General features: G+C 43.4%; 1 protein-coding gene across 4 annotated transcripts in view; it reads left to right on the top strand.

Annotated features, from left to right (window-relative positions):
* The window catches only part of MAP3K15 (mitogen-activated protein kinase kinase kinase 15), a 118149-nt gene that overhangs the window by 56402 nt on the left and 38733 nt on the right, over window positions 1–23014 (top strand). For all 4 annotated transcript variants that reach the window (XR_003612184.2, XM_028122543.2, XM_028122544.2 and 1 more), the window contains 5 exons: window positions 6517–6687; window positions 10535–10647; window positions 10887–11046; window positions 13981–14131; window positions 15780–15887. Coding sequence is in view for 3 of the 4 variants with exons in the window: in XM_028122543.2 (XP_027978344.2) it covers window positions 6517–6687; window positions 10535–10647; window positions 10887–11046; window positions 13981–14131; window positions 15780–15887 (703 nt within the window). In the remaining variant the exon portion in view is untranslated. The remainder of the gene's footprint in view (window positions 1–6516; window positions 6688–10534; window positions 10648–10886; window positions 11047–13980; window positions 14132–15779; window positions 15888–23014) is intronic.

A 23014-nucleotide genomic window follows, 5' to 3' on the forward strand; every position in this document is an offset into this window, starting at 1 on the left:
GGAAGAACATTCCAGAAGGTTCCAGGGAAGAACGTGGAATAGCAGGGAGGTTTGTGCAGCTGGAGCAGAGTAGGTGATGGGGGTTGGATAGTGAAATAACCGGGAGCCAGATCTTCTAGAATCTTGCAGGCCACTGAAAGAAAATAGGCATTTGCTCTGAGATGGGAGCCAGCCCCTGGAAGGGCATTTTGTTGTTTCTGTTTTTGAGATATAATTGATACATAAGATTTTATTAGTTTCAGGTATATAATGCTCTGATATACGTACATTTTGTGTAATGATCACCACAATAAGTCTAGTTAACATCCATCCGCACACATAATTAGAAATATTTTTCTTGTGATAAGAACTTTTAAGATCTCTCTTAGGAACTTTTTTTTTTTTAAAGTAGGCTCTGTGCCCAACATGGGGCTTGAACTCATGACCCTGAGATCAAGAATCACATGCTCTACCGACTGAGCCAGCCAGATACCCCATGGAACTTTCAAATCTAGAATACAGTATTAACTATGGTCACCATGCTGTGTATTACATCCCCAAGACTCGTGTACTTTATAACTGAAAGTTTATACCTTTCGACCCATTTCAGCCACCCCCACCCCTGGCAGCAACCAGTCTGTCCTCTGTATCTGGGAGCTTGATGTGGTTTGGTTGGGTTGCTCTTTTAGGTTCTACATATAAGTGAGATCATACAGTGTTTATCTTTCTCGGACTTATTTCACTTAGCATAATGCCCTCAAGATCCATCCATGTTGCAAATGGCATGATTCCTTTCTTTTTAGGACTGAATAATATTCGGTTGTATATGTATACCTCATTGTTTATCCATATTCATCCACTGATGGACACTTGGGTTGCTTGCAGGTCTTGGCTGTTGTAAATAATGCTGCAGCAAACATGGGAATGCAGATATCTTTTAGATGAGTGTTTTTGTTTCCTGTAGATAAATACCCAGAAGTGGGATTGCTGGATCATATGGTAGTTCTATTTTGAATTTTTTTCAAAAATCTCCATATTGTTTTCCACAATGGCTGCACCAATTTGCATTCTCATCCACAGTGCATGAGGGTTCCCTTTTCTCCATATCCTCATCAACATTTGTTATCTCTTGGGTTTTTTTTTTTTTTATCTTAGCCATTCTAACAAGTGTGAGGTCATGTTTCAATGTGATTTTGAATTGCATTTTCCTGATGATGAGTGATGTTGAGCATCTTTTCCTGTGTCTGTTGGCCATCTTTACTGTTGGCCATATTTATGCCTTCTTTGGAAAAATGTTTATTCAACTCCTCTGCCCATTTTTTATTTTTTTTTTTTAAAGATTTTATTTATTTGACAGAGATATAGCAAGAGAGGGAACACAAGCAGGGGGAGTGGGGGAGGGAGAAGCAGGCTTCCTGCGGAGCAGGGAGCCCAATGTGGGGCTCGATCCCAGGACCCTGGGATATGACCTGAGCCGAAGGCAGACGCTTAACGACTGAGCCACCCAGGCGCCCCTCTCTGCCCATTTTTTAAATCAGACCCTTTTTTTTTTTGCTAATGAGTTGTATGAGTTCTTTATATATTTTGGTTATTAACTCCTTATCAGATATATGATTTGCATAGAGAATTTTGAGTAATGGAATGACATGGTCTGACTTAGTGTTTAGCAGGATCACTCTGACTGCTGTGTGGAGAACAGATTGTAGAGGGATGAGGGTGGGAGCAGGAAATGATGGTTACTTGGACCAGGGTAGTAATGGTGGGGGTCATGAGGAGCAGGCTATTTTTGGATATCACTGAAAATAAAGAATTTTTTGATGGAATAAAAAATGTTAGAGAAATGAGGTGTGACTCCAAAGTGTTTGGCATGAAAAACAGGGGGAGTGGACTGAGCATTATTAAATAAGGTGGAGAAGAACAGCTTTGATAGGACAGTCAACAGTTGAGTTTTGGACACATCGAGTTTGAGGTATTAGACATGCAAGTGAGATGCTAGGAAGGCAGTTGTATATGTAAACCTGGAGTTTAGGGGAGAGCTCTGGGCTGGAGATAGGAATTTGGGAGTCATCAGAATATGGATGGTTTGGAAAAGCAGGACCCTAGATGATACCACCAAGGGATCTAGTGCAGTTACTGATAAAGAGGCAAGGTCTAGGGGTTGTGCTAAGGACACTCCAGTGTTAAAAGACTGGGGAGATGAAGAGAAGCCAGAAAATTAGACTAAAGTAGAAGGAAAATCAGGAGTGTGTGGTGTCCTGCAAGCCAAATGAAAGTGATCCAAGGAGGAAGGAGGAGTACTCAACTGTCAGGTGCCACCGGGAGGTCAGATAGGACAAGGGCTGAGAAGTGGTCAGTGCATTCAGCAGTGATGCAGACCTCCTGAATCAGAATATCCAGGATAAGGCACACTGATGCCTGGATCCCATCTCCAGACCATGATTTAATTGGTCTCAAGTGCAACTTCAAGGCAAAGGTTGCCGAGGTGATTCTAATATGGAAGCCAAGGTTGCAACCCCCATTGTCTTAATTCATATCTCTCTCTTAATGTGTGAAATGGCTTTATTGTCAGAAACATGTTGCCAGACTGATTAAACATGGGAGTTTTTATCTATAGACTTGTTCATGTAAACTTTGGGATCTGAAAATGATAAACAGATCTGAAAACTCATGATTAACCACTAAAGGGATAAGCTATTTAGCACCTGTCCTAAAGTGGCTTTTAAGCCAAAAATTGCTTTGCTTTTCATTTTTTGCAAATGTTTGTTTTTTGGGTTGGTTTTTATATATCCTAAGAAGACCTTTTGGTTTGAGTAACAAGGGTAAGTTTCAAGTTAATGAAAAAAATTCAAGGGAAATGTTGCTGTAAATGGTCCAAAGGAAACCAAGCAAACGAACCCGAACCCGGATCAGTAATGAAGCATTTAAAAGTGTTAAGTACATTCTTTTCAGAATCCTGAATATTTCACATCTCAAAAGTTGGCTCATAACAGATGGAGAAATTTTGTACCTCATTAAAGTTTTAATCTTTTGCGTTTTCCTGCCACAGACCGTAGAAATTCTTTAAATGCTCCAGTAAATTTGAATTGGGTTGGTGTCTGTTGGCTCTTAAAAATGAGAAGGTATCATGGGTGGGCTCTTCATTAAGAGATCTGGTTTACAGGCTGGTAGAATTGGATTCTATGGACAAAGAGAGTAGAGATCAAATATGTGAGAACAAGACTAAGGTAGAAAATAGAAAAAGTTAGAGTTGTAATACAGGCTTAATTATTGCAGGCTTCCAGAAGAATGCCAAGTGTCTAGATTAGCACTTCTCAACCCGGTTTGGGTTCCACAGAGAATTAAACCCTAATGCCCTAAGGCATCCATTGTATCAATTGAATGAACTCTCTTACTCATCCAGAATGGGGTTACCTAAGTCCCATACTTGGGAGAAGGGAGAAAATAGTCACTCAGATAATCAAATAATTTTCTCTAGGGCTTAATGCGCTAGCAGATCCCCAGTTGAGAAAAGCTGTTTGAGGTACTAATCTGTGTCTCGAATGATGCAGTAGTTTTATGAGGTACAGGTCCTTTGGAAAGAAAGCATAAAAGAGCCTGCTGTAAAATTGCCAAGAAATTAAAAAGAATAATCTCTTTATTCATTTATTAGAATAGTTACTGGTAAAACATGCACAAGAACACCTTGTACAAATCCCAGCAATGATTTTTTTTGAACAATCTAATGTGTATCTTTCCAGACTTTGTCTCTGCACACAAACTGTATGTGAATAGTGTTGAGTGCAAAGAATAGGGTTGTGCTGTTCATTTTGTTCAGCAATTTTTTCCATGAGCTTTATGGAAATTCTTCTACATAATTACGTACAGACTTGCCTCTTTCTAAGGGGGGTTGCGTGATACTCCATAGTTTGGTTGTTATGAAATATATTTTACCATTCATATGTTAATGGGCATTTAGGTTATCTGCAGGTTTTCATTGTTAGGGGCAAAACCATAATAAACATCTTTGTTCAAAACTTCTTGAAGATAGATAGATAGGAGTTTTTCTCAATGACAGATTCTAGAAGTAGAATTGTTGAGTCAGGATGGACTTTTTCAAACACAGCCGAAAGTGGGAAATAATGCAGTGAACCCCCATGTAACCCTTCTCCACTTCAATAATTACCCCTGCACGTCATTTTTGTTTCCTGCTCACCCCACCCACTCCCTCGTACCCTAACACCAGATGCATTATGCAGCCAAGACGTGCCATTTTATCCACAGAGATTTCAGTGTTGTCTGAGGGACACTTCTACAAAACAGAGTCACGATTGTGTTACACCTCAAGATGAGCAATAATTCCTCAGTATGAGTGTTGACATTTTCCAGTTACCTCTCTGTCTTTAGTTTTATGTTTACAGTGGGTTTGTTTGAGTCGTGATCCAGACAAGGTCTGTACATGGCATTTGGTTGATAAGACGCTTAAGTCTTTTTTTGGTAGAGAGGTTTCCCTTTCATCATTTTAATACAGTTGATATGTTTCAATCCTTTATAGTTATTGTTCTTCCTGACGCTCACATTGTCCCCTCTTTGGCCCAAAACTGATTCTTGTTGGTTCCTGAGTCTTTTTCATATGAGCTTAGTAGCTTCTTTGTGTCTTTGTATTAAGATGTTCCAGGATCATGTTAGACCTATCTGGAGTCAGCCATTCCTCCGCGGAGTCCTGGTTCCGTGTAGTGAGACATGGTATTTATAGACCCTGATCAGGGCTTGGGGGTTCTCGTTGCTGCTGAGTTGGTCATTGTTTTGGTCCTTTTCAGTAGACAGAGCTAGGGAAACCACTTGGTGAATTCATAGTGATGTTCCAATTCATACTTAGGACCGTAGGATTTTTACTGAATTTCTTGGATTTTATTTATCTTTTATGCATATCTCTGGTTCCTAATGATACTAAAACCTCATTATTTTGTTGTATTCTGCGCTACAAGTATGTAATATTTTCAAAATACCGGTACCATTATCATCACTAACAATATGATTATTGGAAACTATTTAAGATTTCTTGGCATTTGGGCGCCTGGGTGGCTCAGTCGTTAGGCGTCTGCCTTCGGCTCAGGTCGTGGTTCCGGGGTCCTGGGATCGAGCCCCGCATCACGCTCCCTGCTCTGCGGGAAGCCTGCTTCTCCCTCTCCCATTCCCCTTGCTTGTGTTCCCTCTCTCACTGTGTCTGTCTCTCTGTCAAATAAATAAAAATCTTTAAAAAAAAAAAAAGATTTCTTGGCATTTATATTTTCTCCTTAGGTTATATCCTCTTAAGAAAATATGGTCAAATTGCTGTGTTTTAAAAATCATGTGAATTAGTGTCTCTTTGGTGGGTAAGCCATCAGCCACATGCAGAGGTTCATTTGTTTTGCTGCAGCCACAAACTCAGTATTTATTGGCAAATGGTGTTTTTAGGGAACACTTAAATTTTTTTTATTTAGTTTTCTTTTATAATTGTGTAAAAAACTTCTGTAGTTTCAGTCAAATTACAAAAAGTGAATTTCTTTTCCTGTCCCATTCATCCTGTTTTCTCCCTCCACCTGTTGGTGGGCACTTTCGTTACCTTTGGGTTTATCCTTTCATTTTGAAAAAATAAAAGCAAGTACATATCTGTATTCACATCACCCCCCTTTGCTTAAATAAAAAGGTAGCTTTCTGTGCACAGTATTCAATACATAGCCTTCTTGTCTTCGTAATATATTCTAGAGATCGCTCCGTAGCGGTACTGTATAGAAATTACTTCTTTCTACAGGTGTTTAATTTTTTATATTATAAAATGAACATCATTAGCCATAGTTGATTTCCTCAGTCTCCACCACTGCTGGGCATTTGCTTCCATACCTTCACAGGAAGACATAATATTTCACAGTCACAAACTCAGGTTTTTTTGTGGCAAAGATTATTTTAACAACAGTCTAAGGAATCCACTACCTGTGTGGAAAATGAAAATTTTTACCATATAATCTAGTAAGAGAGAAGACTGATTTATGAATATAGAAATAATTTTCTAAATTTTCTTCTCTGGTGGTTATAACATGAGACCGGAAAACAGGGATTGCTAGGGTCTTGGCCCATTTGAGGACTGCAAGGCATCACAGATCAAGAAATAAATTTCTCTTGGCTTTCTGAATTTGCAGGCCCTGCTGCTTTTCCAGAAGAATCTTTTGTCAAACTGTGTGATCACCATGATTCAGGCTTAGCTTCTGAAATCCTTGCTGTTCGTCTCGCTACAGGAGGCTGCCGTGTTATTTTTTCTCTTTGCAGACACATCGGTCTGCAGTTGCTTTCATCCACAGTCTAGGTCTCATTGAGAGAAGGGACCAAGTAGGGACTGTTGACAGTGTGAGGTTTTGTGGTGTGGGTCTGAAGCAGTTGTTACATTTGAACATGAAAAAATGAGTTAGATTTTGTTTCCTGCTAAAGCACAGCATCCTTTTACCAGCCCTTCACAGAACAAGCACATATATACTCCCGCGTCTTAATTCGGACATGTGTGATCTTACCACACAAATATTTCAGGAGAAACAATGCAGGCGACCGCGAGAAGGCTCTGCAGGTCATGCTTCAGGTTCTGCAGAGCTGTGACCACCCGGCCCCCGACATGTTCTGCCTGTGTGGGAGGATCTACAAGGACATCTTCTTGGATTCTGACTACAAAGATGACACCAGCCGAGACAACGCCATTGAGTGGTAAACCCTCCATCCTAGTCAGTAGCATGAGCATCTCTGCAAAGAACAGAATTGCAGAGGCTAAGGATCCAGGTCTTGTCCCTGTCAGTGTATCTGCCTGCCTGCCTGTCTACTGGCAGTGGGGGGAAAAAAGGCATAAATGTGGTGTGGGAATTTCCAGATGCCTTTTTCTGAAAGGAAACCTTTAGAAACAGGTTTTTGTAGTGGTGACTTTCTTCCCACAAGTTCACTCATTTACAGGGGCAGGAAGGAGGATCAGCATGCTCCTTCCCTGCTACTCCTTCCAGAATTTTGTTCTCCCACCATCAGGGCATTATCTTCTGAGTGAGCTGTTCATTCCTTCCTTCCTTCATTCATTTAACAAATGTTGATTGAAGGTTTACTGTATGCGGGTGCCACAACCCGGAGGGGGAAGCTTGCTGGGCATGTTCAGGATGGTGAGGCATAAGTGAGGGGAGAGAGGCAGGAAAGGGGAGAGGAGAAGACCCTTGGACTCTGAGCGAGATGATAGAACATTGGAGTGCTCTGAGCGGAGCAGTGACAAGATCCAATGTGTCTTTCACCAGTGTGCTCTCACTGTTATGCAAAGAATACATTTCCGGGGGCTGTATCAGCTATCATTTGCTGCATAACAAACAAGTCCAAAACTTAGTGGCTTAAGAGAGTGATTTATAGTTTTTCATGATTCTGTGGATTGGCCAGGCCACTCCTCGGCTGGTTCCACTCCTAAAGTGCTGGGCTCACTCCTAAAACTGAGGTCAGCTGAAGGCTCAGCCGGACTGGAAGGTCCAAGATGACCTCATACAGGTTTGGCAGCTGGTGCTGGATGTTGGTGGTGCACTTCCGTTCTCTGCCTGTGGTTGTAATCCTGGCCAACCAGCTTTCTTACATGGTGGGCAGCATTCTTAGTAAAGGTGGAAGCTGCAAAAGCCTCTGAGGCTTCAGCTCCAGAGCTCCCAGGAGGTCAGTTCTGCCACATGCTCTTGGTCACATCACAAGCAAATCGCATGGTTAGCCCAAATTCAAGGGGGTGGAGAGCTGGACTCCAGCCACGGGTGGGAGAAATGACAAAGTCACATGTGTAGTGGGATGAGGAGGATGTGTGGCTATTAAAGAACCTAGCACAGGGGCAAGGGCAGAAGTAGGGAACAGCTAGGAGACGACTGCAGTAATTCAGGGAAGAGCTGGTGGTAGCTTGAGCCAGTGTGGTGGTGATGAAAATGAGGAGGTGTCAGAAGCTAGACATGTCAGTTGAAGGTGGAGCCAACAGCTTACCTCATCCATCTCTGTCACAGGAGCTCTTGACACGACTCTTCCGCCCTCAGTTCTAACTGCCTCTCCTTTCCCTCTCCTCCTCTAGCTCTGTCCCGCTCTGTCCCGCTCCGTCCAGCTCTCTCCTCGCCCCTCTTCTCGCCATCCACTCTTTTCCCTGGTGATCCCCATCACTCTCACACCTTGCAGCCATTAGCCTATCTCCAACCCAAACTGCGTCCTGAGCTTTGGCCCCACATCACCCCCCTCTTTGTTTCACCTGAAGGTGGTGCTGCTCCTTAAGACGCAGTGTATCCAAGGCTTACGTCCTCTTCTCTCCACATGGGATGGCTTCCAGTGCCTTGCTTTCTTACTACCATTCCCCGGCCTCCTACACTTACACTTTTTGTGAATGTTTGATAACTCACTCACTTCCCAGCATGGTCAGGTCCCAATTCCAGCCCTTCTCCACATCTTCCCTCACTCTCATCTCCACCACCCTGGGTTGGTGCCTTTTTTTTTTTTTTTTTTACTTTCTTGCCAGGAATGTTCTCACAATATCCCAAGTAGACTCTCTTTTTAGTGTCTCTAAAGTCAATCCTTCATAGATTGAACCACCATTCCTTATTCCTCCTAAAGCTCAAAGACCCCCTGTGGCTCTCCATTCACCATTAAACAAAAATTCAGACTCTTAGATCACCGTTCTAGGTGCTCAGCAGACTTTCTCCAACCCACCCTGAGCCCCGGTTCCCACTACCTGATCTATGTCCAACTGAACTGAAGTTTCCTGGGAGTTCCGCAGGCTCCCATCTCTGCTCCTGCCTTTTTCTGTGTTGGGTGTTTCCTTTCTGAATCACTGCAGCTGTATGCCTGTCCATCTTCATGCCATATCTCAGGCTTCGGGGGGGGCCCCACATATCTTCTGTGAGTCCCTCTAGACTTATGTTTGTGTGGTTTCAGGATACTTACCACACTCAGGTTTGTATTTTCCCTAATTTCACTAGTTGTGTGGGGGGGTCTTAGTACCTCCACCATAGTATAGTTTTGTGGAGGGCAGGGACCCCATCTTATTCTTAGTAAATCCCCAGTGGTACCTGATGCGCTGTTGTGCTAGGAGTCACTCAGGGTGTTGAAGGGAAGTTAATGTTGGGTAGGGCCAAAATAGGAAGCTGTGTTCCCACCACAGTGGCCAAGAATTCAGCCCCCAGGTCAGGAGATGACTACCTGTGCCTCCTTCAAGAAAGTCCTAGGAGCCTTTCTCCATCCACGTCAGAAGGTGATGGGTCCAGGGGGCAAATGAAGCCTAGTCTTCTGGGATGTTAGCTCTGGTGAGACCTTGGGATCATCTAACCCAGGCTCTCCAGTACTGAGGTAGAACCTGTGGCTCAGGGAGGCAGGGGGCTGGGAAGAGGCAAACCTGGGACTGCAGTCCTGACTCCACATTCAAGGCTTGTCGGCCCCTAAGCTGGGCCTATTGGATTTATGGATGAGAGGCAGAGAGAAGTCTGCCCTCTTCCCAGATAACTTTTGATGGTAAAAGAAGGTGGGGAAAAAAAAAAATCAAATACCATAGGATATGGTATTGAAAATCCCCAAAACATCCTGGGGTGGGGTTCAATTTTTTTGGAATTCTGTTGGCTGGGATTGAAACAACTTTCTTAGCATTCTCTGGTCCATCTGAGCATACTCAGTGTTATGCCCCAAAGTTCATAAAACTGAAATTTAACTGACTTAAATAATAGGTTCTCCCTTCCACAATGAATATTTTCTTGGTTTTTAATTCTCTTGCTGTTGCACGAGTGATCAAATTCCTCCTAGTTTACAAGTCTTTGCTCTGAGCTGTGCCACTTAAAGACATTTCATTGTCATTACTTCATTGATCAAATTCTTTTTTCTTCCTGGTTATGATATTCTTACTTGCTTATGGAAGGGAAAGCAGCTTTCTATGTATAGAAAAAAAAAATAGTAAGAGAACTAAAATAGCACTCTTTAAACTTATGGAATAAAAATGGTATTCTCTGTTTTGGATAGAGTTCTTTACCCCAGGGGAATAGATCCCTGCTCCTTCTCCCACTTGATGCCACAACTCTCCGAGCAATCTGGGGGCCAGGGTTCTGTCAGCACTGCTTCCTACAGGGAAAACTGACTCCATTTTGTGATAAAAGCAAACAAACAGCCTGCAGAGTAATAGCCTACAATTGATGGAATTGCTCTGTAATAAAAAATGCTCCATGTACAAATGGAGTCTCACTTTTAAAATGAGATTTGGACATCCAATTGTGGTCTCCTTTTGTGGGTAGGGTTATAAAAGGTTTTACATTTCTTTTGTGCACTTTAACGTCCTCATTTCATACAGGGATCGTGGTTTTTCATAAAAATATAAACCTGATGAAGAAAAAATTTTTAACTCCTTAGTGTTATGATGATAACATTTTTAAGAAGCTGTTTGAGTGCTGGATGTAGCTGTTTGTAAAGGGGGAGGGGGCCTGGAAAACCATAGTGGTGAAAGAGCTCAGGAGAAGGTCGGCTTGTGCTATTATTTATCATTTTTTCCTTCTACCATAATAATAAGAATCTGGTGGGTCTGTCCTTATAGGTACCGCAAAGGATTTGAGCTCCAGTCATCTCTTTATTCAGGAATCAACCTGGCAGTTTTGTTGATAGTTGCTGGACAACAATTTGAAACGTCCATGGAACTAAGGAAGATAGGTAAAGCTATTTATGATCATGGATCACTGTCATCTGTATTTGGTCACCCAAATTCAGCATTAAAAATTATCTCCAAATAACTAGCATTTTATTTCAAAAGGAACAGTTACTCTCTGATCACACTCCTGAGACAGTAACCAATATAAAGTGCGTGCTTTTTTCTCTCTCTAAAGGCTTGCGTAATAGGAGAGAAGCTAGAAAGATTTTGCATAACTTCATCTAAAATTCAAATTCTTCAGGTGTCCGGCTAAACAGTTTGTTGGGAAGAAAAGGGAGCTTGGAGAAAATGAACAATTACTGGGATGTGGGTCAGTTCTTCAACGTCAGCATGTTGGCCAACGATGTCGGGAAGGCCGTCCAGGCAGCTGAGAGGTTGTTCAAACTGAAACCTCCAGTCTGGTGAGTCACACGTGTGTGTGTGTGTGTGTGTGTGTGTGTGTGTGTGTGTGTGAGAGACCTTGTTCTGAAGGGAGAAGAGCTATAATTGCAAAAGAGATATCAATCGCTGTGTTTTTCCTTCTGACTCCTTCGTTAACGCAAAGTTACAGCAGCAAGAACAGCTCTGCAGGCTCACTTGGTTTTATGGGACAGGAGGGAAGGACAGACAAGCACATACATGTACAGAATATGCCCCTATGTGCTCGATCTCCAAGATGAGACTTGTGATCTTATTAATTTCTTCAGGTCCTCTCGGTCCTCAAGAACAAAACATTCTTTGGTACTAGTATGTATTTGTCAGAAAGCAGGTAGTAAAGCTGAACACCAGGAAAGTGGCATGCATCACAAATGGAAACGAACTAAAATAAAAGACCAAGATATGGTCAAGAAAGTGGTGCCACAGCACTGGCCCCAGGTTAGCCCATTATGGAGCCATTAAAATGTGCCAGAAAGAACACTGGGCTACATGGATGTATGTTCATGGTCTGTCCCAGAATAAGAAGAGCCAATGGCGGGGTATAGTGTTCTCTGTTAGTGGTTCCCAAAGGTTGGCATGTATCCGAATCAGCTATATTGATTAAAACACAGATTGCTGGGCCCCACCCCTATGATATCTGGTTCCAAAGGTCTAGGGTGGGGCCTGGGAAATTGCATCTACAGATGACAAGCTGACGCTGCTGGTCTGGGAAACCATGCTTTGAGAACCACTCTTCTCTGTGGACTCCTTTTGATGAAAAATCTGTTCGGTATGTGACTCTGGGCAAGGTCTCTGAGGGGTGGGCAACAGCTGACTTGCCAGTAGGCATGAAGCTCCGTGAGAGTTGTCAGTCTGTCATTGCTTCCTGTAGTCTCAGAATAGATGCTCATTTGATACCTGTGTAAGTAATCAACGAATTTTTTCCAGAATATTGACAGTGCTTATCTTGGGGAGGTAGCCTTAGGAGAAGTTTTTAATCTTTTTTTCCCCTCATCTCTCTTTTTCTTTTTTGTCTAAAATGCATTTGGGTTACGTGCATAACTTAATACTTTTTACTTTCAGTGACCCATGTTCATCTGCCCCCTGTTCTCTCCCAGCTCAGTGGGCCAATCTGGACTCCCAGGGGTCAGAGCCTCTTCAGTTGTTTTTAGTTGGACCCCATTTCTTCCCAGTCTGAAGGACCTAAATTTGATCCCCAAACCATATCAACCTCTTGAGATCTTTCTGAGGCTTCGTGAGCAAGGAGGCAGGCAGAGCCTCCAGCCCTCATGGAGCGGCTGCTTTTTCCAGAATTCTACTTTTGGGGTGCCCTGCTGTATCCGAGCCAGACAGCTGACTCCATGGAGGTGACAGCTGAGCCTTGAATACATTCTCATTACATCAGCACCTACACTGACTTACACTGTTGGGACCTAATATTGTAGGTCCAAGACCACCCCGAGGTTCCTATTTGACTAGAAGAACTCACAGAACTCTGAAAAGCTGTTGTATTCATGGTTAAGGTTTATTATAAGACACATATACAGCTTGAAATCAGCTAAGACAAAAGGCACAAAGGGCAGAGTACAGGAGAGACAAGGTACCAGCTTCCAGCTGTCCTCACCCAGTGGAGTGACAGAGACAGTGTTGAGTTTTCCCCGCAACAATGTATGGCATCATCCACAAAGTATTGACAACCGGGGAAGCTCACCAACTCTTGGTGTCCAGGGTTTTCTGGGGAGGTCGGTTGTACAGGTATGGAGCAACTGCATAGTTGACCTTAGAGTCCCCAGCCTCTCTGGAGATGACACTGATATAGCATGGCCCAAGGCCCCCACCATGCACCCTGTTGTTAGCATGAACTATCTGGCATGGCCCAAGGCCCCGGTAAACAAAAGCGTTCTTACCAGGTTGGATATCCCAAGGCCTTAAAGGTGATGTTCCAAAAGCTAGTCAAGGGCCAGACCTTTCTCTGGAATGTTAAGAGTTGGGACAACCCAAGCCTAATGAGTGACTCCTTCAGTGCACAGTACCCAAGCAAGTCAGTCAGTCTAGCTGACCTGCCTTCCCAGGACAGCTCCAGACTTTATCCTCAAAGGACAAAATAATACTCTGATGCTTTCAGCTCAACCATCCCCATTCACTACCAGAGAGAATGTGACCACCACTGCCTGACAGCTGTGTTTCAAACACTTCAGTTTGCTTGAAGACGGTAAAGATGTGATGAGATTGAAGACCTCATAACTTGAAATTCTGCCTGGTCAGATCTAATTAAAAAAATACATAATGAGTTTCACATTGAGGATTGGTAGGGGTCAAGGAGGAGAGGAGAGAGATGGGAGGGAAGCGGTGTGGCTGTAGGAGGGAAACATGAGGGATCCTTGTGACAGTGAAAACATTTTCTCTCTTGGTTGTATCCATTTCAATATCCTGCTTGTGATCTTGTTCTAGAATTGTATGAGCTGTCATCATTGGTATCAGCCAGGCCAAGGGTACATGAGATCTCTCTGTATCATTTCTTATGACTATATGTAAATCTACAATTACTTCAAAGAAAAGTTAATTTAAAAAAATATTAAAAAATAAAAAAATTTAAAAAGACTGAGTTTGAAATCTTGCCATTTTGGAATTGCTTTGAATTTCAAACTGCATGCTTTTGTTTTTAAAACCGTTAGCATATGCTTGCCAGTGTTTACACTTTGATTACCATTCGCCCAATGTTGGTAAAAAGCCATGTTGTATGATTTTGTTGGACAAACTTATTTTGCCCGCTCTTTGGGTTTCTTTTAATTAAGTATGTGGCTGCCAAGGGATTAAGAAGCACTCACTACACAATATGAATTTAAATAAATGAAGCTTTTGGGAAACCTCTTTTAAAGGGAGTAGAATGGAATTCCGTTTCTTGAAATCTAATTTATCGATGCTGGTGATTTTTCCAGGTACCTTCGATCGTTAGTTCAGAACTTGTTATTAATTCAGCGCTTCAAGAAACCTATTATTGAACATTCACCCAGGCAAGAACGGCTTAACTTCTGGTTAGATATAATTTTTGAGGCAACAAATGAAGTTACTAATGGACTCAGATTTCCAGTAAGTTATGCTTAATCCATTTCTTTCGGGTAGAACAAAAGAAACTGGGGGTTGGTGCTGTCTAATTATTGAATACGCTGAAAGGTAGAAAACCTTAGAGTAATTCAAAGTGTTAGGATACCCATCCGTCTTAGGTAAACTCAGCCAGTGATAGATCAACTCACTAGAAAAAGTCAACTGTGACCTCTAAGATAGTGGTCTCAACTGGGAGTCATTTTGTCTCCCAGGGGACATTTGGCAATATCTGGAGACATTATTGGTTGTCACAACTGCGAGGAAGGTGTTGCTCCTGGCGGCTAGTGGGGTGAAGGCCAGGGGTGCTGCCAAACATCCCACAGTGCACAGGACAACCCCATCCCACAGTGCACAGAATTACCCAGCCCTAAACCTCAGCAGTGCCAAGGTGGAGGAACCCTGTTCTAAATCACTGCAAGAGTAATAGTAAAATTTTGGAATTTAGCACTGTTCCCTGTTGAGCTTTGGTTTGTCTCCAGTGCCACTAATTAATTTTTTTTAAAGATTTATTTATTTATTTTGAGAGAATGAGAATGAGAGAGAAAGAGAGTACATGAGAGGGGGGAGGGTTAGAGGGAGAAGCAGGCTCCTCGCCGAGCAGGGAGCCCGATGTGGGACTCGATCCTGGGACTCCAGGATCATGACCTGAGCCGAAGGCAGTCGCTTAACCAACTGAGCCACCCGGGTGCCCGCCACTAATTAATTTTTAAAACATTATTGGAAAGCAAAATGACTATTAAATTTTTATTACGTTTTTGTTTGAGTTTTATGACCATCTTATAAGGAGTCATAAGTAAGATATCTAAGCACCCTAGATACTGAACTTCAGATCATTATATTTCATATTTCATCACAAAACCATGAGGTTTTGTGAATGTGCCATGTTGAGGAATTTCATTAAACTTCTAATGGAGATTAAGTTGTTTGAGATGATTATGATGATGATTTTGTTCTTGGGTAATAAGTTTTAAAATCTTTTAATTATGAAATATTTCAAACCTATTGAAATGTACAAAAAATAATGGAACAGACGCTTGTGTAATGTCTACCCAGATTTAGTGATCTTAAATATGTTGTTTTTTTTGCTTTGGAAATTCATTCATTCATTCTCTCTTCCCCTCTCCTTCTCTCCTTTCTCCCCTTCCCTCCCTCCCTCTCCGCCAGCAATAAAACATTAGTGATGGAATGTCACCTCACTTTTCATCCCCTTGTATTTTCTATAGACTTGAGTACCTACCTGCTGATCATCCAGTTTGCTTCATTTCTCTCAAAAACTGTAGCCTCCCTGTTTCTTCTCTGTCACCTTCTTGGGCAGGCCTTTCTGGGCCACCCTGTCTAAAGTGACCCCCCAAACACACACACACACCTTTATTCTGTCGTACTTGCTTCAGAGCTGCATAGGGGACCATATTCCCTATCCCTATGTGTGTGTTTCTTGTCTGCCCCATCAGAGCATGGACCCACCTGGAGGGAGGGGACTTCTATCCTGACTGTGGTATCCACAGGCGCTGGGGCGTTGTTGGCACACAGTAGGTGCTCAAGTATTTGTGCAGTATAGCGCTTCCCACTTGCTCATGGGGCAGAGTAACCTGTCTGGTTTATTCCTGTACGTCACAGAAATCTGTTCTTTTAGGTGCTGGTGATAGAACCAACCAAAGTCTACCAGCCTTCGTATGTCTCTATAAACAGTGAAGCTGAGGAGAAGACGGTTTCTCTGTGGCATGTCTCACCCACAGAAATGGTAAGAAAAAAATCAGACACAGCTCTCTCTTTATTCTCTGCTGTTTAATCAGAAATTCAGTGTTCAGATAGGAGAGTCTGTGTTGTACTTGAAAGAACAGGCACCTGTGCCTGACTTCTAAGGTCCAGGAGTGTATGAGAGGGTATAATCACAGATGGGGGAGAGGACGCTGGTTGGCCCATTTTATATGGGTTTATATTATGTATTTGTGTGTGTGTGTGTGTGTCTGTACGAATATGTGTATATTTATGTGAATGAATACAGGCTTGCTGAAAAAAGTTAAACCATGAGGAAGTGGATAAGAAGTAATGGGAAAGTCCCACCAAATCCCCCAAACCTCGCCCCCATTCCCCTCCCCAGTGACTTGGGTGGATATCCATCTTTACCATTCTCTAAACTCCCTTATGTATGTGTAAGTGTGTGTATGAGTGCATACATTGTGTGTGTGTGTGTGTGTGTGTGTAGACAGAGAAGCATTTTCATTAAAGTGTGATCATAAGTATATATTATTTTGCAACTTTTTTCATTGATTCATACATCATAGACAATTTTTCAAATAGCACACAGTGATCCACCTGATTTGACTAAGATAGAGAACACAAGTAGGCAGAGCAGCAGGCAGAGGGAGTGGGAGAAGCAGGCTCCCCACTGAGGAAAGAGCCTGATGCGGGGCTCGATCCCAGGACCCTGGGATCATGACCTGAGCTGAAGGCAGATACTTAACTGACTGAGCCACCCAGGAGCCCCCACCTGATGTTTTTAAATGTAGTATTCCTGTATCATGGTGGTACATCTCCAAGTATGGATGAAGCATAATTTATTTTCCCACCTGCCTGCAGTGAACATTTCGGTCTCACTTGTGCACTCTATCTAGTGGTAGATACGTCAGTGCACACCCTGGTGGTTACACCCTACATGCTCCTCTATGTTGTTTCAGGAATAGAGATTCCCAGAAATGGAACTACTGGATTTAAGACTACTTTCATGTAAAATTTGATAGCTACAGGGCGCCTGGGTGTCTCAGTCAGTTGAACATCTGACTCTTGGTTTCGGCTCAGGTCGTGATCTCGGGGGTCGTGGGATCGGGGTCCACACTCAGTAGGGAGTCTGCTTGGGATTCTCTCTCTTCCTCTCCCCCTGCCCCTCCCCCTACTCATGCGTGTGTGCGCTTGGACGCGCACTAAGATAAAGAAATCTTTAAAAAAGAAAAAAAATCTGATAGCTACTAAAGATGAAATAAATAAAATGTGATAGCTCCTGTCAGGTTTGCACCACTTCAGTTTATGTTCACACCAATAATACAGGAGAGGGAACATTTTAGTTGCCCACTAAAGAGATCACAGAAACACTGGGCTGTGCCTGGTGTGGTAGTAACTATTTTTTTGGTCTCTGTGTGTCTAAAGTACTTCTTCAGCTTCTTTAATAAAATATTTTTAGTAATAAAAGATCTAGTGCCTTTGACAAGTGCATTCACTAGGTAGGTCTGTTTGCTTTGTATATGTTTTCGTGGAGTGTGGGGAGACTTCTGCCATTAACCTGGTGGAGAAGGATTTTTTTTTCCTGGAAATAACAGTGTGAGCAATTATGTCTTAATCAGGTAAAAATAAACAGTATCTTCAAAGAATGAAACATAACATTAGAGAATAAGCAGAGGCCCAAAATCATGCAAGAAATTCCTTATCAGAAATAGTCGTGACACAGCAACTCCCCCCCCCCCCCCGCCCCATTGTCCAGCGGTTACAAAGTGTAACTTCTGCTGGATAAACAAGTTGCAGATGTATGCTCTACACCGTGGCACCCATAGTTAACGGTATGGCATTGTGTGTTTCGTAATCTGTTGAGAGTTAATCTCATGTGTGCTTACCCCCCCACACACACAAAACAAAAACCAAAGGACACTTTGGGAGGTGTTGGTTATGATTGCGGTAATGGTTCCATAAGTGTCTGAATATGTCCAAACTCCTCAAATTATGCACGTGAAAGTTATGCAGGTCTTTGTCTATTATATCTCAATAGAGGTATATATATATAAAAAAAAAAAACACGAAATCTCAAGTTGTCTTCCTCCACTTGAGCTGCTGTAACAGAATACCATAGACTGGGGGCTTAAACAACAGACCTTTCTTTCTCCCAGTTCTGGAGGCTGGGAGTCCAAGGGCCGGCTGCCAGCATGGTCAGGTTCTAGTGAGGGCCCTCTTCCCAGCTCACAGAAGGCTGTCTTCCTCGTGTCCTCAGATGGTGGAGAGATGTTTCCCTTGTGTCCCTTTTAATAAGGGCACTAATCCGGGGGCTCCAGCCTCATTACCTAATCGCCTCCCCAAGGCCCCACCTCCAACAACTGGTTTGCAGAGACACAAACATTCAGTCCACAGCACAAGTGTAAGGCAGTAACTTTGTCTAATATTTAACAGAGAAGCGACCTTCTTACTTATCAGAGTCAGCAGCCATTAGTGAAGATGAGCTGCCCTAACGTGTGCTTTTCATTTTTTTTTGTTATCGTTTTGTTTTGCTGCACTTGTGTATTAACTTAAATATTTGAGTGCAAAAGAAAAAAAGCCACAATAAAATATACACATGGTGTTCAAACAGATATATCTCCTTTGAAGAATGCATAGGTTTTCTATTAAATTTGCCTCTTGAGCTTTTAACCTTTTATGGAAGTATGACCTACACACTGAAAAGCCCATCAGTCATAAATGTACAATTCGATGGATGTTTGTCAAGGGAACACACCTAAGTAACCAGCATGGTCAAGGAAGAGAACATCAGCAGACACTCCCCTTTGTGCCCCCCCCCCCAGGTCCCATGCTTTCGATGTTGCAATTCTTGTACTCTAGGGGCAAGCCTTGCTGATTTTCTTTGTGTCATTGATGCCACTGTGATGCAAGAGGATTTTCAAAATTCTGATCTGTAACCTCACTTCCATCGATGTAGATACACAACACCTCATGTTTTCACAAGTACTTGGAGAAAGAAACTAACCCTACTCAAGTGACTCTTGAGACTTTTAGAACCAAATGGTTTTGGTCTCATGGAATTCTAAAACGTTTCCCATTTTATTGACCCCTGTAATTGTTGCTGGCCCTTAATAGACATTCCCATGGGTACATACACTATCTCCCTAGTTGTAAATGTTTTACTTTGTATATAGTCTGTAATAAGAAATGGAAAAGAACGATATAAGCAGCAAATGCTAGTTTTGCTTGACTGATGAAATGTTTTGCACAAGTGCTCATAGTTGTCAGAACAAACGTCTGAGGGAAATATAAATTGCCTTTTTTGCTGTGAGAGGAAGCTTTTGCTTTTGCCTTCATTTACATTTTTGAAATTCTGCAGATCGCGAAAGCAAGCAGATTTGCCTGGAGTGAGATGACATTTCTCTACACAGTGTTGCATTTTTTCCTGGTGGGCTGAGGCGGCGGGGGGGGGAGGTGCAGATCACACGCATGCGTGTGTTCACTTACATGCAGCACTGCTGTAGGAGGAGATGAAGTTTTGGTTTGTTAGGCAAGGATTCAGAAACTTCTGCTGGTCAATGCTTAACTCGAGGCACGGGGACATGGGAGCAGAGCGTGGACTTGTAGCGTTTGCTGCTTTCTGCAGTATAACTGCTCCCACCGTGGCCAGTTTCAGGCAACCTCCAGCGCATGTTCAGATGTGGGGTTAGGAGGAGATGGGCACAGTTGGCCTTCCTAAGCTGGCACCATGGCCCCCGGCACAACAGTGCAAGTAGACTGCACAGAGCAGGGTCAAACACAGCCTTGCTCCCTCAGCAACTCCTGTGCCCCAGAGTTGCCAACAGGCATAGAGTAGCTGCTGACGCCAACCGCACAGGTGGGGCTGCTTGTTTGGGAAAGCTCAGTCGTTGTTGCCTTTTATGCTTATGTTAGCAATGGGACAAGCACATAAAAAGTCTACAGAATTGTCACAGACGCCCAGGATTCCTCCCCAGAGGCGTGCACTCCGGGACCTGGAGGGCAGATGCTAAGTCGGCGCCCCGGGGACCCTGGAGGTGTGGCCCCACCTCTGGCTTCCTGGCCCATTTCTCCGCAGCCTACCCTGGCTCTGCTTCTTGTGCACTCCTACTGGGGGCTTCTGACCCTGACGTGAACAGCTAGAGTCTTGAGTCCATTTGCTCCTCATGATTTAGATGTGGTGAAATAGCCCCCCTCAGAAAGGGTAAGGTCACTGCCTGACACGGGAGGAGAGCAGCCATCGAGTTGACGATGGAGGAATCTGGGTCAGTTGACCCACCAGGACACCAGATCAGAAGCCATGAGGCCAGCCCTGACTTCCACCACCAGATGTTTCACGAAAAACCCCACTTGGCAGATACAAGAGTGTGTGGACTTCACGATTTCATTTACATATTCTTGCAGAACAGGCAAAACTCTCGGTGGTGGTGAAGTCAGAATAGCAGTTGCTGTTTCCACCCTTGGATGATTGGGCATGGTGGGGGCGGTTATGAGGGAAGCTTCTGGGCTGCTGTTCATGTTCTGTCTCTTGATTTAGATGCTGGTTACAACGTGTCTTCATTTTGTAGACATTTACTGCGATGATCACTGTGCCCTTTTCTGAACATACGGTATACTTCAAGTCAGAAGTTTAATAATAATTTTAAAACACCTGTACTGGCCCTCTTGATACTCCCCCAAACCATGACTGAATCCCGTGGCTTTCCAGATTAAAACTGACTCTTACCGAGTGTCAAGGCCCTGTATAATCCTGCCTTCTCCTTGTCCCCTGAGCTGGCCCTGCAGGGGCTCCTGTGTACTCTTCTGTCCTCCTCACTCCCTGCAATTCCTTCTTCTAGTCATCTGAGCCCTAACTTCTGCAGAGGCGTCTCTAACCACCCTCCCACCCCTTTCACTGAAAGTAGGCTACCTTCTTCCCTGTAAAGTATGCACAGTATTTCTCATTGCTCTTGGATCACTTTTTGAGAATGTCTCCCCAAGTGCTCTGCAAGCCCGAGTGGGACTTGTAGCTTTTTATATCCATAGTATCTACAAAGTAGGTACCCCCCAAATGCCCATTGACTATGATATAAAGGCAAAGAGGGGAGTCCATGTTGTTTACCTTTTAGCCCGCATATCTTCCTCCCAACTCAAGAAGTTCCCTAAAGCTACCCTACAGTAAACCTTCCATCTGAGAATACTTTGAAAACTCCTGTGGCTGGCCTTTTTATATACATGCAAGCTTCTTGCCTGTAGGTGGGTTGGTCAAGGTGCTCTCGAACTTGCCCTGGTTCATATTTCTGTACCTGAATCCAAAAGCAGGTTCCTGCTCTCCATGACTGCGGCCTTCCAGTGACTTTGAACACAAGTCCTCTAAGATATGCTCAGTCTTTCTACGTGGTTTGGTCCAAGGTGGTGGCTTTCACTTTGGTGTATACTTTCATCTTTCAGGGCCCTCAAGGGTTCTCCTCTTCTCCAGAGTAGAAGAGGAGATGATGATGGTCTCCAAGGGCTTGCATGACCTTCCTCATGAGCTCTCCAACCTCTTTCCCACTCCCCTTTGCCAGTTCCCAGACGTGCCCTGGGGACAGGTTTTTTCCCGTCTGCCTGGGGCTGTTGTCCCTCCCACATGTCTGGACAGCTCACTCATTCACCTGCTTTAACCTTCTGCTGAGAAGTCATCAGAGACCCCTTCCCGGGGCATCCAGCCTAATGCCATGACAGCCGCTCCACCTTAACGCCCTTCCCAGCGCTCTCTGGCTTTGTATTGCTTTTTGTCCTCTGTCATGATGTTAAATTACCACTTAATTTGTTGCTCCTCTCTTCTCGAATGTAAGCTCCATGAGGACAGAGGCTTTGTTCTCTGCTACATCCTCAGTGCTGGTACCTTGCCTGGCACATAGTAGGTGCTTAATTGACACGGATGAATGGATTTTTTCCCACTGAGGGCCATCCTCCCAGGTGTTCATGTTGTCGTTCCTCCAGGATGGCAGGAAGCTTGTCACCCAGCTGCTCGTGGCTGTTCTCCTAAGCCATATGCTCAGTCTTCTGGCTCTCACACTTCTCTGGGGGGCTTAGCTGGTCCTTTATGCCATTTTTCAGGCCAACCACGTGTGCTTTCTTATTTTAAATGATTTTCTGTTGCGATGTATTGGTATTGTAGCCTATGGCTCTTCAGGAACAGATTTCAGATCTTTGTTCTGAGGCTTAGCTTTGTGCAGTGTTTATTAAGTGCGGGCAGTGGTGGTGGAGGGAGGGAACAGTTATTTTTTTTTTTTTAAGATTTTATTTATTTGACAGGGAGAGAGAGAGAGAGAGAGTACAGGCAGGGGGAGGGGCATGCAGAGGGAAAGGGAGAAGCAGGCTCCCTGCTCAGCAGGGATCCTGATGTGGGGCTCGATCCCAGGACTCTGGGATCATGACCTGAGCTGAAGGCAGACGCTTAACTGTCTGAGCCATCCAGGTGCCCCCAGAGTTATTTTTAAAAATGCACATTGTACAAAATGAAATCCAGGTTAGTCTTTGTGTTAGTTATGGCAAGCTATCTGCTAAAACAAATAGCACCCAAATATCAATGTCTTAACGTGATAAAAGTTTATGCCTTGTGTCATAAACTTGCAGTAGGGTCCACATTCCCTCTTGTAGTGGAATAAAGGATCGCTGGGGAGGTTATTATGAACCACGCCCACAGATGGTGCACATCATTCCTCCTCAAATCCCATTGGTCAAAATTCCATCACGTGAAAAAAAAAATTCCATCACATGGCCCCACCTAGCTGCAGGGGAGGCTGGGAAATGTATTCTTGGCTGTGTGCCCAGGGGAAAAAAGAAAGATTGGAGAACACTGATTGGTGGCTGCCACATTTTTCCTTCTGCAAATATTTTCACAGGTCATTCAATTTAGGTGGGCTGTTCTCAAACTCATTTTAGAGTTTTCCTGATATGTTGACAGAAGATGAAAGTCCATTCAGTGTGTGCTTATTCTCTGCTTTTTCTGTTTCAACTTTAGATCATTTGCTCTAAACTGGAGTAGAGATACAAATGAATTTTTGTAATACATGAGAAAATGTTTCTGGTCCTCCAAGTTATATAAAATATATTGCTCTAACTCCTAAATCTCTCTTGAAAGTAAAATAGCAGAAGTGATTGACCAGAGAATGAAACCAAAAGTTA

This window comes from Eumetopias jubatus, unplaced genomic scaffold (assembly GCF_037043125.1).
Source record: "Eumetopias jubatus isolate StellerSeaLion01/CBP00866 unplaced genomic scaffold, mEumJub1_p1.0 scaffold_11, whole genome shotgun sequence".
NCBI lineage: Eukaryota > Metazoa > Chordata > Mammalia > Carnivora > Otariidae > Eumetopias > Eumetopias jubatus.